Below are 12,602 nucleotides of genomic sequence, written 5' to 3'. Positions count from 1 at the left end.
AGATTTATATTTATTACTTTTCTCTTCCTTAGTCTAACAGACCATTTAACCAGTTATTGAGACTTTAATTTCAAGTGCAGATTTTTAATTTCTAGTAAGTCTTTTTTATTCCCATTTTTCTTTCTTTTAAAAGTAGTCTCTTAGTCCTTGCTTTAATTTTCAGACTTCTCTTTTTATTTCATAAAATATATTAAATATTCTCAGTTGCTAAGTCATGTTCAACTCTCTGCAACACCATGGACTGTAGCCTGCCAAGCTCCTTTGTCCATGGGGTTTTTCCAGGCAAGAATACTGAAGTGGGTTGCCATTTCCTCCTCCAAGGGATCTTCCCAATCCAGGGATTGAGTCTGGGTCTCCTGCATTGGCAGGAGGATTCTTACCATGAGCCACCAGGGAAGCCCATTAAATAAAATCATTTTCTAATGTCATGTGCAATCCAATATCTGAAAACTTTTTGAGTAAGATTACGCTGTCTGTTTCTACTAACTCACACTTACCGAATCTGTATTCTTGTGTTTTATGATACTTGATATCGGGCTATTTCTTGTCTTGAGACTCTGAGACAGTTCCCTAATACCTAGCTTGAATTTTCAGTCTTTCAAAAAAGAACATCTGTCTTTGTTCCTGAAGATGCCTAGCTTTACCACCACCCCACAGAACATTTAAATGACATTCTCCACTGTGTATTTTCAGATTCACGTAGGAATATCAGTCCCAAATCCATTTAGATCAGTATTTTAAGAATTCTTGGAATACTGTCTGCTTTTCTCCACTAAGTGAAACAAGCAACTTTCTTTGCTATTCAACTGCAGCAATAGGTTTATTCATGATTCATGCTTAATGCTGGAATGGAGACCTTTGGACTCTCAGCTTCATGTAATGACTTCTAACTGAACTTGTCATTTGGGTGAGACCCAGGCTTTATCCACAGTCTCCTGTACCAACAAGATGGGTCAAAATGGGAACAGAAGGATAGTAGGATTTCAGGGATTCCCTCAAGGCTAAATCTGTCACTGATGCCTAATCGCCAAAAAAAAAATCCCATTCCAAACTTAAATGTTGGTTGTAATGCATTTCTTAATTTATTTAAAGCTTATCAGGGTCTTTTACTCATGATTTTTTAAAAATTAAAATAAATGAACAAAACCTGGCAACTGAAAAAGAAAAAGTTTTGGTATCATTAGTTTCTTCTCAGATTCACCAGAGAAATCATAGTTGGAGATTTCAACACCCAACTCACAACAACTCAATAAACAACTACACAGAGAAATCAGAGAGAGAAGACTTAAACAGCACCATCAACCAATTAACACATTTATAGACAGTTCTCAGAGAAGGCAGTGGTACCCCACTCCAGTACTCTTGCCTGGAAAATCCCATGGATGGAGGCGCCTGGTAGGCTGCAGTCCATGGGATTGCTAAAAGTCAGACACAACTGAGGGATTTCACTTTCACTTTTCACTTTTCACTTTCATGCATTGGAGAAGGAAATGGCAACCCACTCCACTGTTCTTGCCTGGAGAATCCCAGGGACGGGGGAGCCTGGTGGGCTGCCATCTCTGGGGTCGCACAGAGTTGGACACGACTGAAGTGACTTAGCAGCAGTAGCAGCAGCATAGACACTTCACCAAACAACAGAATGTACATTAATTTTGACCAAACACAGAATATTCTCCAAAATATTTAAAATGATGGATAATTTTTATTCTAAACAATTCTAATGTGAATAAAATGTTTTTAAATTAAATTAGAAATCAAAAGAAAAAAGTTGGGGAAAAATTTCAAAAAATCCCTAAATAATTTCAAATTAAACAGCAATGTCTAAATAAATAATAGATCCAGAAAGAAATCACAAAAATAATTTTTAAAATATTTTACCTAATTAAAATAAGCTCATAGCATATGAATATTTATGAAATCCAACTAATATAGTTCCTAAAAGTAACTTCAGTTCTTAAATGTCTACTCTAGAAAAGAAGAAAGGTATTGAACAAATAATCAAGGCTTCCACTTTATGAAGAGAAAAATACTATGTTAAATAATTCCCAAAGAAAGCATGAGAAAGGAAATCAGAGAAGAAATCAATTATACTAAAGCTAAAATAAATATGAGAAATCAAGCAAATATTGACTTTTTAAATAGATCAACAAAATTGTTGTGCCTTTTGATAAACCAAGGTGGGAAGAAAAGAAAGTGAGAAAGTACAAATTACCAAAATCAAGTATGAAAGATATGTTATCTTTACTGCTATTATAAATATCAAAATAGTTACTAGGAACAAGATTGGGCAAGCAAATAAGACAATTAAAGTAAAATGGACAAATTATTTAGAAGGCTCAAATGATGAAAACTGACTCAAGAAGAAAGAGAAAAGAGATTCAAAACTAGTAAATAAATTAGCTGTTTAAAGTATGTTAACAATTTTGGACTTAAATACACATAAATAGAAAACTCGTTATCTGGACTCTGGGTAGAAAAATATTGACTTCAAAGAAATGAAAACCCATATTTAAAACTTATAAAGATTTAGATGTCAAACTCAAGCTAAGAAATTAGTAATGGTCTAATTCACTGGTCTAGAACCAGTATAACTTCAAGAATCCTAACAGAGGCAACAAAAGCAGTTGAAGTCTAACTGACTTCTATAGAAAATACAAACAGCTCAGTATCAAGGAGAGTCATCAGAAGAAAGAACAGTAGCTCATTACCCTCTCCTTTAGATAAAGCTAGTTTCTTGTCACACTCATTTGTGATTTAGACATGTTGCTTGTATTCCTGAAGAATGTGACTAACAACAATAACTAATATCATCTTTTTTTCTCTCAAAGGTGTTTTGGTTTAAATCATGGGTTATATAAGAATCCTAATGTCACCCATTTATTAAGCATGTGAACCCTGAATTAAAATTGTTACCCTATGAGAACATAGTAAAGCTTCCAGCCTCAGAAGGATCAGGTAGTCTGGTATGCTTGATAAATATCACATTTGAAAATGAAAAATCCAAAACCTTTAGATTATTTAACACTTGATCACATGTCCCTCCTTCTGTAATCTAAAAGATAATGTTTTACCTTTTAAACATGTGTTATCTACATGACTTTTGGAAACCTCCTAGGTTTCTTTGCCTGCTAGAAGTTCCTAATGTGAATTAACCATTGAATTCACAAAAGAAGATGCATGTAATTCCTAATGTATCACTTAGAATTCTCTCATTTTCCTAGATTTAAATATGTAGCTGATGCCACCAACTGGCAATCACTTTAAATTTCTAGTAACTGAAATATTATAGTCATTACAGGAAATATGTGCCAAATGTTTGCATGCTCCTTGGATACCATAAATTCAATGGAATTTCCAACAAATACCAAATGACAGCAGGTCCAGGTTTATTCAGTGAAGTCCCAATTTATGTCTGCAAACACAGCATTATCATTAATAGTGTATTTCAAATATACACTGGTTTGCAAGCAATATAATATGGTCACTTTAAGCACAAGTAATTTTTTAATTCAGAGCTCAATTAATTATCCATGCCTCTCCAAAAAACTAAATGACAATATGAAAAATCCTGATTATTACCGTTCTGCACAGCTAATGGGATTTCTTGAAGTTTCCAGATTGACCAAGAATCAATTTGTGTGGTAATCCTTTTCTTTCTTGATTTTTGTCGTTGTAAAGCTTCTTCAGCTTCTGCCCGATCGGTCTCCAGACTTTTAATGAGATGGATGGCCTCTGATAGCAGTGTTTCCATTTCCTGCTTCAATTCAGGACACTTTTCATCTTAAAAGGGAAATACGTATTCATATTTGCTAATAAATCAGCCTGTAAGCTGGATCGTAGTGGGTGAGGGAGCTGGGGAACCAGTTGTATTGCTATCTTTTAATATTTATATATTTACCAAGAGAATTTTAGAAAAATGACTGAGCCTTGTAAATACGTTTCACTATAATACAATCATAACATTAATTATAACCTTTGAAGACAGATTTTGAAATGAATATTTTATAAGACAGAATAAGTCTCAACCAATAGCTTCACACATAATATTTTTGAGCAAAAAAACATATGTTCCATTCACAAGCTGTATTATAGAGCTTTATTTTGAAACTATGCTTCTGTTTCCTCCCACTCTATGGGAAAAGCAAACCATAATGATTATATCAGATAAATACTGAAAATCCTCAGATGGTTCTTAGGAATAAGACACTTTATATTCTTTATCTTATCAGATAATAACATCCCTAGTTAGCCTTGCCAGAAATTCATCATCGTTTACAAATTCTATTTATTCAGTTATAATACAAATTAACTCCTTTATGAGAAACATTTGGGACTCCTGCTTCACAGCTCTGGAATGATAAGGTTTAATGTTAACAAAATGATTAACATGGGTATTCATTCATCTATTTACGCAAGAAATGGGTAGAGAGCCTGTTACATTCTAGACAATATGCTCTCTCCCTGGAGGTTGGTCGGTAAGAAAGATGGATATGACTCATATTCTGGTAAGATTTATACTTGTAAACAGTGGCTTTTGCCAAAATGTGACATGACAAAAAGATATAAACAAACACAGAGTGTCAAACAAGGCAAAGCATCTAAAGAGCTAAGGCTGGAGGAAAAACAGTGAAACTGGATCAAGAAGAAAAGTAACCAACAATAAATTTTCTTTTATTTTGCTTTCTCTTTCTTTTGGACAGTAAAGACATTATTTTTTTTGCTGGAAAGTAGTATTACATAATGGTTATTAGTACAAGCTCACCACTCACACAGTTTTTATTTTTAACCTAGTGGGCTTGTTAAAGAAATTCAGTATGCCTAAAAAGAATTCCTGAGAAACAGGTTTTTCTATCGTAATGCACAAAATTAACTTTTTCCAGCCTGGTCTTTTATTTGGGCTCTATTTATTTGGTCTATTGTCTTTATTTTTCAAATTCCACAATATCTTAGACACTTTATCTTCTATAAACGGTCTGCTTTTTATTACAACATACACATTAAACACTGTTCTCCAATCAGCTTAACATTCATTCAATTTCTATAACAGGGCTTCAGTTGGAAAGATATGATGGAGTTATGCCACTTAAAATTAAAGCACTCCTGATTGGATATATATGTTTTTACCAAAGGTGTCCATTACATTTAGACAAGATGTCTTTTATACTATTTCTACAATAGCAGTCTAAAACAAATGCTATGTGTATAACTTAAGATGTCACGAATTCTGTTTAACACCTCTCTGGATTTTTTTCCAGAATACTATCTTAATTAGCTTTACTGTTTCATATTGAATAAGTGAGCATCCACCTGCATTTTTATTAGGGTGTGGGTGTGCTCAGGGGTTTCAGCCATGTCCGACTTTTTGCAGCCCTACAGAAAGACTCATGCTCCTCTATCCATAGGTTTCTCCAGGCAAGAACACTGGAGAGGGTTGCCATGCACCCCTCCAGCGGATCTTCCTGACCCAGGGATCAAACCCACATCTCCTGTATATCCCTGCCTTGAAGGTGGATTCATTACCTATTGAGCCACCTGGAAACATTTTTATTGGTAGAAACAACTTAATTACAATAAATCTTCCTCATCCTGATACTGTCTTGTGTTTTAGGGTCAAATATACATGTTTATAATAAACATAATTGGAATTAGTTTGTTATTGTGACCATTAATACATTGATATTTTCTCTTAGAATTTGTCACTGAAAAATTAAGAAATAATTGAATCAGATTTTCAATTTCATTATAGAAGACAAATACAAAATATTCATGCTTTTACAGAGTCCTGAGTTTATTAGTTATCCTTCACTAAAGGAAGGCATTTAACAAAGTTTTGTTGCAAAAGTAGGAGGAAGTGTTTAAAATAATGCCAAAGATAAATTCAAATATGTTGAAATAATTTTAATACAAATTTTTATACCAGTATAAAATTTTTATACATTTATATTTGTAAATTGTGACTAGAAGGTTAGTCTTCAAGGCTATGGTTTTTCCAGTGGTCATGTATGAATATGAGAGTTGGACTATAAAGAAAGCTGAGCACTGAAGAATTGATGCTTTTGAGCTGTGGTGGGAGAAGACTCTTGAGAGTCCCTTGGACTGCAAGGAGATCCAACCAGTCCATTCTAAAGGAGATCAGTCCTGGGTGTTCATTGTTGAAGCTGAAACTCCAATACTTTGGCCACCTGATGCGAAGAGCTGACTCATTTGAAAAGACCCTGATGCTGGGAAGGATTGAGGGTAGGAGGAGAAGGGGACGACAGAGGATGAGATGGTTGGATGGCATCACCGACTCAATGGACATGGGTTTGGGTGGACTCCAGGAGTTCGTGATGGACAGGGAGGCCTGGTGTGCTGTGGTTCATGGGGTCACAAAGAGCCGGACATAACTGAGTAACTGAACTGAACTGAACCATATATATATATATATATATGAGCTGTAATGTCCAATACGGTAGCCATGAACCACATGTGATTAACTTACATTTAAATGCAAGTTAAAGTTAAACTTAACATTTAAATTCCTCAGTGTCACCATATTTTAAGTGCTCGTAGCTACATGTGGCTAGCAGTTACCCTACTGGACAATGAGACAAAACATATTTCTACTATCACAGAAAGTCTTAATGGACAGTACCAGATTACCATTAGCTTCCTGAGAGGTAGAGAGGGAAGGACCTAGAGCAGTATATATATATTACAGTAATTAATAAATGTTTGTTGAATAAGTATTTAATCAAACAGTGTAGAAGGCTCTTACTTCTGCTGGACACTCATAAGAATTATAAAACTCATACATGATTCTTGTGAATATCAGAAATACGTAAATGAAAAGCTAATGAGCTTTAAAATGTAATTCTGCTTATGTAGTGTGAGGCACAATTTTACCTCTCAGTTCTTCTGGTTTGGGCTCTTGCACTAGTGTAGCAACACTCAGATCTTTTTTCAGGTCTTCTGTGAAAGAAGTTCTGTTCCTTTATAATGGAAAAGAAGCAACCAGTTAATAAAGAAGGACTATACTTATCGTTAGTCAAACAAATTTTAGGTGATGTTTTTACACTGAATTTAAAATGTCTATAGTGACGCTTACTATACATGTTAATGGTACTATTTAAGAAATTAAAATAGCAAAATTCTAATTGGTAATGACATTTATATTTCATGGTAAATTAACAGTAATTTAAAATTTGTTATAGTGGACTTTTGGACTCAGAGGGAGAGGGAGAGGGTGGGATGATTTGGGAGAATGGCATTGAAACATGTATACTATCATGTAAGAATCGAATCACCAGTCTATGTCCGATGCAGGATACAGCATGCTTGGGGCTGGTGCACGGGGATGACCCAGAGGGATATTGTGGGCAGGGAGGTGGGAGGGGGGTTCATGTTTGGGATCGCATGTACACCCGTGGCGGATTCATGTCAATGTATGGCAAAACCAAAAAAAAAAAAAAAGACTTTAAATTTTTTGAGAGATAGTAAAGCAATATATTTTTTTAATGATATTAGTTTCTTCTGAGAAAGCTGCTATCAGAAAAAAGAAAAAGAGAACTTACTGAAAATAATTTGAAAGTTATTTCTCCAATTACAGTTTAGCAGTTTCTGGGAAGACAATACAAAATGTAAGGAGCAAAAATATGATTTAATATTTGAAGTTAATAATATTTTAGAAAAATATCCAAATGTTCTTTTCTGAAGAACTTCGCTAGTGAAAGTTCCATATATTGAATAATGAAGCATTTCTCATTGCCAGTATTTATCTGGTCCAATTCGTGAATACTAGACTAGTTTAAATTGTATTTGTTTTATATCTACTCTATTTTTGACTGTGCTGCATCTCCATTGCTGCTCGTGGGCTCAGCAGTTGCATTTCCCAGCTCTAGAGCACAAGATCAGTAGTTGCGGCACATAGATTTTGGTTGCTCCAGGGCATGTGGGATCTTCCCGGATCAGGGATTGAACCCATGTCTCCTGCACTGGCAGGTGCATTCTTCACCACTGAGTCACCAGTGTAGCCCTTTCCAGTGTATATGAAAAGAAGTACACTTCCTCTGATAAAAGTCACAAGAAAATAACTAACGCCAAAGCAGAATATTTCATTTTACACATGTTGTAGCATGTATCAGAACTTCATTACTTTTTATAATTGAATAATATTCCATTGTACAGATATACCATTGTTTATTAATCTATGAGTCCATTGAAGGATTTGAGGTTATTTCTACCTTTTGGCTATTGTGAATACTGATGATAACAAACATTTATACAAAAGTTTTTGTGTGAACACTGGTTTTGACATCTTTTGGGTACATATATCAGAGTGGAATTGCTGGGTCATATGTTAATTCTAGGTTTAGCTTTTTGAGGAAACAGCAAACATTTTCACAGAGGTTGGTCCAATTCTTCATTCCCAGTAGCACTGTATGAGGGTTCCAGTGTTCAATAAAAGTGGCAAGATGGCTATCCTTGTTTTGTTCTTGATCTTGGATTATACAGTTAGGTTACTGGATTAGGTGTATTTCTTTCAGTATAATCATTTATGGCTTTGAATTTTCCTCTGGGCACTGCTTTTACTTCATTTCTTCAGTTGTGATACACAGTGTTTTGATTTTCATTCATCTCAAAGTACTTTTAATTACTTCCAGAGATTACAAATTGTCTCTCCGTTTTTTATAGCATGCTGTCTAATTTATATATATATATATATATACACATATATATATACACACATGTATATATATATATATGAATTTTCTAGGTTTCCTCCTCAGCTGATGAACATCTCTAGTTTTTCATTTCAGTTATTGTACCTTTTAGCTCTAAAATGTCTATTTGGATCTTCCTTATAATTTCTTCTTTTTTCATTGATATTCTATATTTGTTGAGACATTAATCTCCTGCTTTTGTTGTATTTTTGTCCACAGTTTTATCTCTTTGAGGATATTTGAGAGAGTTGATTTAAAGCCTTCGTCCAATAAGCATAATGTCATGCTTCCTCAGAGTATTTTCTTCATTTGTTTTTCCCCTTAATAATGGAAGTAAATTTTCTTTTATTCTTCTCCTGCCTCATAATTTTTGTAAAAACCTGGAAATTTTGAGTACTCCAATGTGATATGAAAATAAGATTACCATCCCTCTATTGTGCTTACTTTTGATGTTTGTTATAGGTTGCTTTTGCTTGTTTAGTGATTCTCCCAAACACTTACTGTAATATTAATATCAGATTCTTTTTCACTTGGGGTCACCAGAGTGTTTCTTAGCTTATTGGTGAAATTGAGTTTTGTCCAAGTTACCTTAAATACTTGAGGTCAGAAAAAAAAAAAAAGAAAAGAAAAAGGGGAAACTATACACTTGCTTGGAGTACTTCTTTCATCCTTGTTCAGAATGTTTATAACTCTGCCTCTGCCTTCAACTCTTGCCTGTGTGGATCCTAAGGCTAGCCAGAGATAAAAGATTAAGTCTTCTTGGTCTTTCCTGAGCATGTGTACAACACTGTTCATATTTGTGCATTTTAAAATTATCCAATATATATGAGAACTTTGAAAAATCCTATTCCCCCATTTATAATATCTCTTTCCCCAAACTCTTCATTCCCAGGCATTCTGGTCTTTTCAGTGTCTGTCCCAAATTATCCACAATCTTAGACACTGGTGACAAGTATATGACCTTAAATACTTTCAGCAAACACTGCCTGGAGGTGGTTCCAGCTCTGTAATTTCTCTAAATCAGGAAAAACAAAGTCAATCTTTGTGTTAGTCCCTTTAGGGAGTCATCAGACTTATCAAAACAGTGAATTATAATTCTTTGAGAATAAGATCTGTATTGTTCCCTCTGGTACTAGCAATCTGCATAAGTTCACACTATTTGCTTCATGACCACCACTGATCTGAGGGTTGGAGGATGGCAAGTGGGACATTTCAAATGCCACAGCCCGTCCTTCAGGCAAGTCAGCCACTCTTTCTGCATTAATTTTTCCCCTTATTGTTGCAAGTTTTGGACTAGATTTCAGATTTCTGCAGAAGCTGATTCTGACCAATTTTTGCCAAAATTTATAGATGCTTTTATGGTAGGACAGAGCCCTGGAGATTCCTATTCTGTTATTTCCAGTGACATCCTGATTCTTACATTTTTAAAAATAAATATTAATATATAACATAAAATTCTGCTGTCAATATCTTTTTTCTTTTGAAATAAACTTATTTACAGCAGATTAATCATCAAAATTTGAACATAAAAATGCAAAAGAAGCGTGAAATGTTCTTACCATTCTTCCAAAGAAGTTTGAAACTGTCAAAATAAAAGATGAAAATCAAATCTTTAAGGTCTCAAATCAATAATAGATTTAACTAACACCTTAACTCACTAACAAAATTATAAACACTCTACATCCTCCTGTTTGCTTCTGTCAAATTATACTCTGTTGTTTCCACAAGTATACCTTTATCTTAGCTAGCCTTATTCTTTTATTATCACTCTCACCTAATTGTTCTCACCCTTCACCTGTTTCTAAACTTTACCTTTGCCCTAACAGTCAGTTCAAATGCCATTTACTCCTAACAGACTTTCCACACAATCAGAAGTACATACTATCCATTAAATTTCAATATACTACCATAAAGTAGAAAACACATAATTACATGTTAAGTTTACCAATATTTAGTTTTTTATAGAATTATCCCACTTCTGGACTATAAAATCCTTGGTAGGAATTATGTTGTACAGATGTATTCTAACACTACTTTGGGCTATAAAAGGCACAAATTAACAAAAACACAGAATATATAGCCAGAATGTTATGGATTTCATGGATAATATCCAATTCAACATTTTAAATCAGACATACATGATCACTTCTCAATTCCCATATCACACCAAAATTTTGGAGAAAAATATATAGGCACAATAGTAAGATCACTGGACAACATATTTGAGAATTCCCGAAACAGAGTAATCAGATGAGACTGATGGTAAAAACGGAGCAAAGAAAAGTATAACTCAGAAGAGACAAGTGGAAGCAAGGACATGGAAGCAACCTAGATATCCATCAACAGATGAATGGATAAAGAAGTTGCAGTACAAATACACAACAGAATATTATTCAGCCATAAAAAGGGACACATTTCAGTTAGTTCTAATAAGGTAGATGAACCTAGAGCCTAATATACAGAGTGAACTAAGTCATAAAGAGAACAATAAATATCACATATGAATGCATATATGTGCAATCTAGAAAGATGGTACCAATGAACCTATTTGCAGGGCAGATGGTTTTAGAAAAGGCAGAGGAACCAGAGATTAAATTGCCAACATCCACTGGATCATGGAAAAAGCAAGAGAGTTCCAGAAAAAACATCTATTTCTGCTTTATTGACTATGCCAAAGCCTTTGACTCTGTGGATCACAATAAACTGAGGAAAATTCTGAAACAGATGGGAATACCAGACTACCTGACCTACCTCTTGAGAAACCTGTATGCAGGTCAGGAAGCAACAGTTAGAACTGGACATAGAACAACAGACTGGTTCCAAATAGGAAAAGGAGTATGTCAAGGCTGTATATTGTCACCCTGCTTATTTAACTTCTATGCAGAGTACATCATGAGAAACACTGGACTGGAAGAAATACAAGCTGGAATCAAGACTGCAGGGAGAAATATCAATAACCTCAGATATGCAGATGATACCACCCTTATGGCAGAAAGTGAAGAGGAACTAAAAAGCCTCTTGATGAAAGTAACAGAGGAGAGTGAAAAAGGTGGCTTAAAGCTCAACATTCAGAAAATGAAGATCATGGCATCTGGTCCCATCATTTCATGGGAAATAGATGGGGAAACAGTGGAAACAGGGTCAGACTTTATTTTGGGGGGCTCCAAAATCACTGCAGATGGTGACTGCAGCCATGAAATTAAAAGACGCTTACTCCTTGGAAGAAAAGTTATGACCAACCTGGATAGCATATTCAAAAGCAGAGACATTACTTTGCCAACAAAGGTGCGTCTAGTCAAGGCTATGGTTTTTCCAGTAGTCATGTATGGATGTGAGAGTTGGACTGTGAAGAAGGCTGAGCACCGAAGAATTGATGCTTTTGAACTGTGGTGTTGGAGAAGACTCTTGAGAGTCCCTTGGACTGCAAGGAGATCCAACCAGTCCATTCTGAAGGAGATCAGCCCTGGGATTTCTTTGGAGGGAATGATGCTAAAGCTGAAACTCCAGTACTTTGGCCACCTGATCTGAAGAGTTGACTCATTGGAAAAGACTCTGATGCTGGGGGGGATTGAGGGCAGGAGGAGAAGGGGACAACAGAGGATGAGATGGCTGGATGGCATCGCCGACTCGATGGACGTGAGTCTGAGTGAGCTCCGGGAGTTGGTGATGGACAGGGAGGCCTGGCATGCTGCGATTCATGGGATCGCAAAATGTCGGACATGACTGAGCGACTGAGCTGAACTGAACTGAACTGAATGGAGATGCTGCCATAAAGAACAGACTACACAGTGGGGAAGGAGAGGAAGTGATGAATTGGAAGAGTAACACTGAAACATATACATTGCCATATATAAAACAGATAGTCAGTGGGACTTTGCTCTATGTAGCAAGGGGCTCAAA

At 35.3% G+C, this 12,602-nt stretch overlaps 1 protein-coding gene across 1 annotated transcript in view; it reads right to left on the bottom strand.

Annotated features, from left to right (window-relative positions):
* The window catches only part of CCDC178 (coiled-coil domain containing 178), a 386,847-nt gene that overhangs the window by 352,055 nt on the left and 22,190 nt on the right, over positions 1-12,602 (bottom strand). Inside the window, exons 4-6 of the mRNA XM_018039353.1 lie at positions 10,262-10,284; positions 6,886-6,971; positions 3,580-3,780 (exon numbers count right to left, since the gene is read on the bottom strand). Coding sequence (XP_017894842.1) covers positions 3,580-3,780; positions 6,886-6,971; positions 10,262-10,284 — 310 coding nt within the window. The remainder of the gene's footprint in view (positions 1-3,579; positions 3,781-6,885; positions 6,972-10,261; positions 10,285-12,602) is intronic.

Source organism: Capra hircus, chromosome 24 (assembly GCF_001704415.2).
Source record: "Capra hircus breed San Clemente chromosome 24, ASM170441v1, whole genome shotgun sequence".
In the NCBI taxonomy this organism is placed as follows: domain Eukaryota; kingdom Metazoa; phylum Chordata; class Mammalia; order Artiodactyla; family Bovidae; genus Capra; species Capra hircus.
Note: the sequence above shows the minus strand (reverse complement) of the source record. Positions and strands in the feature narration are given on the sequence as shown.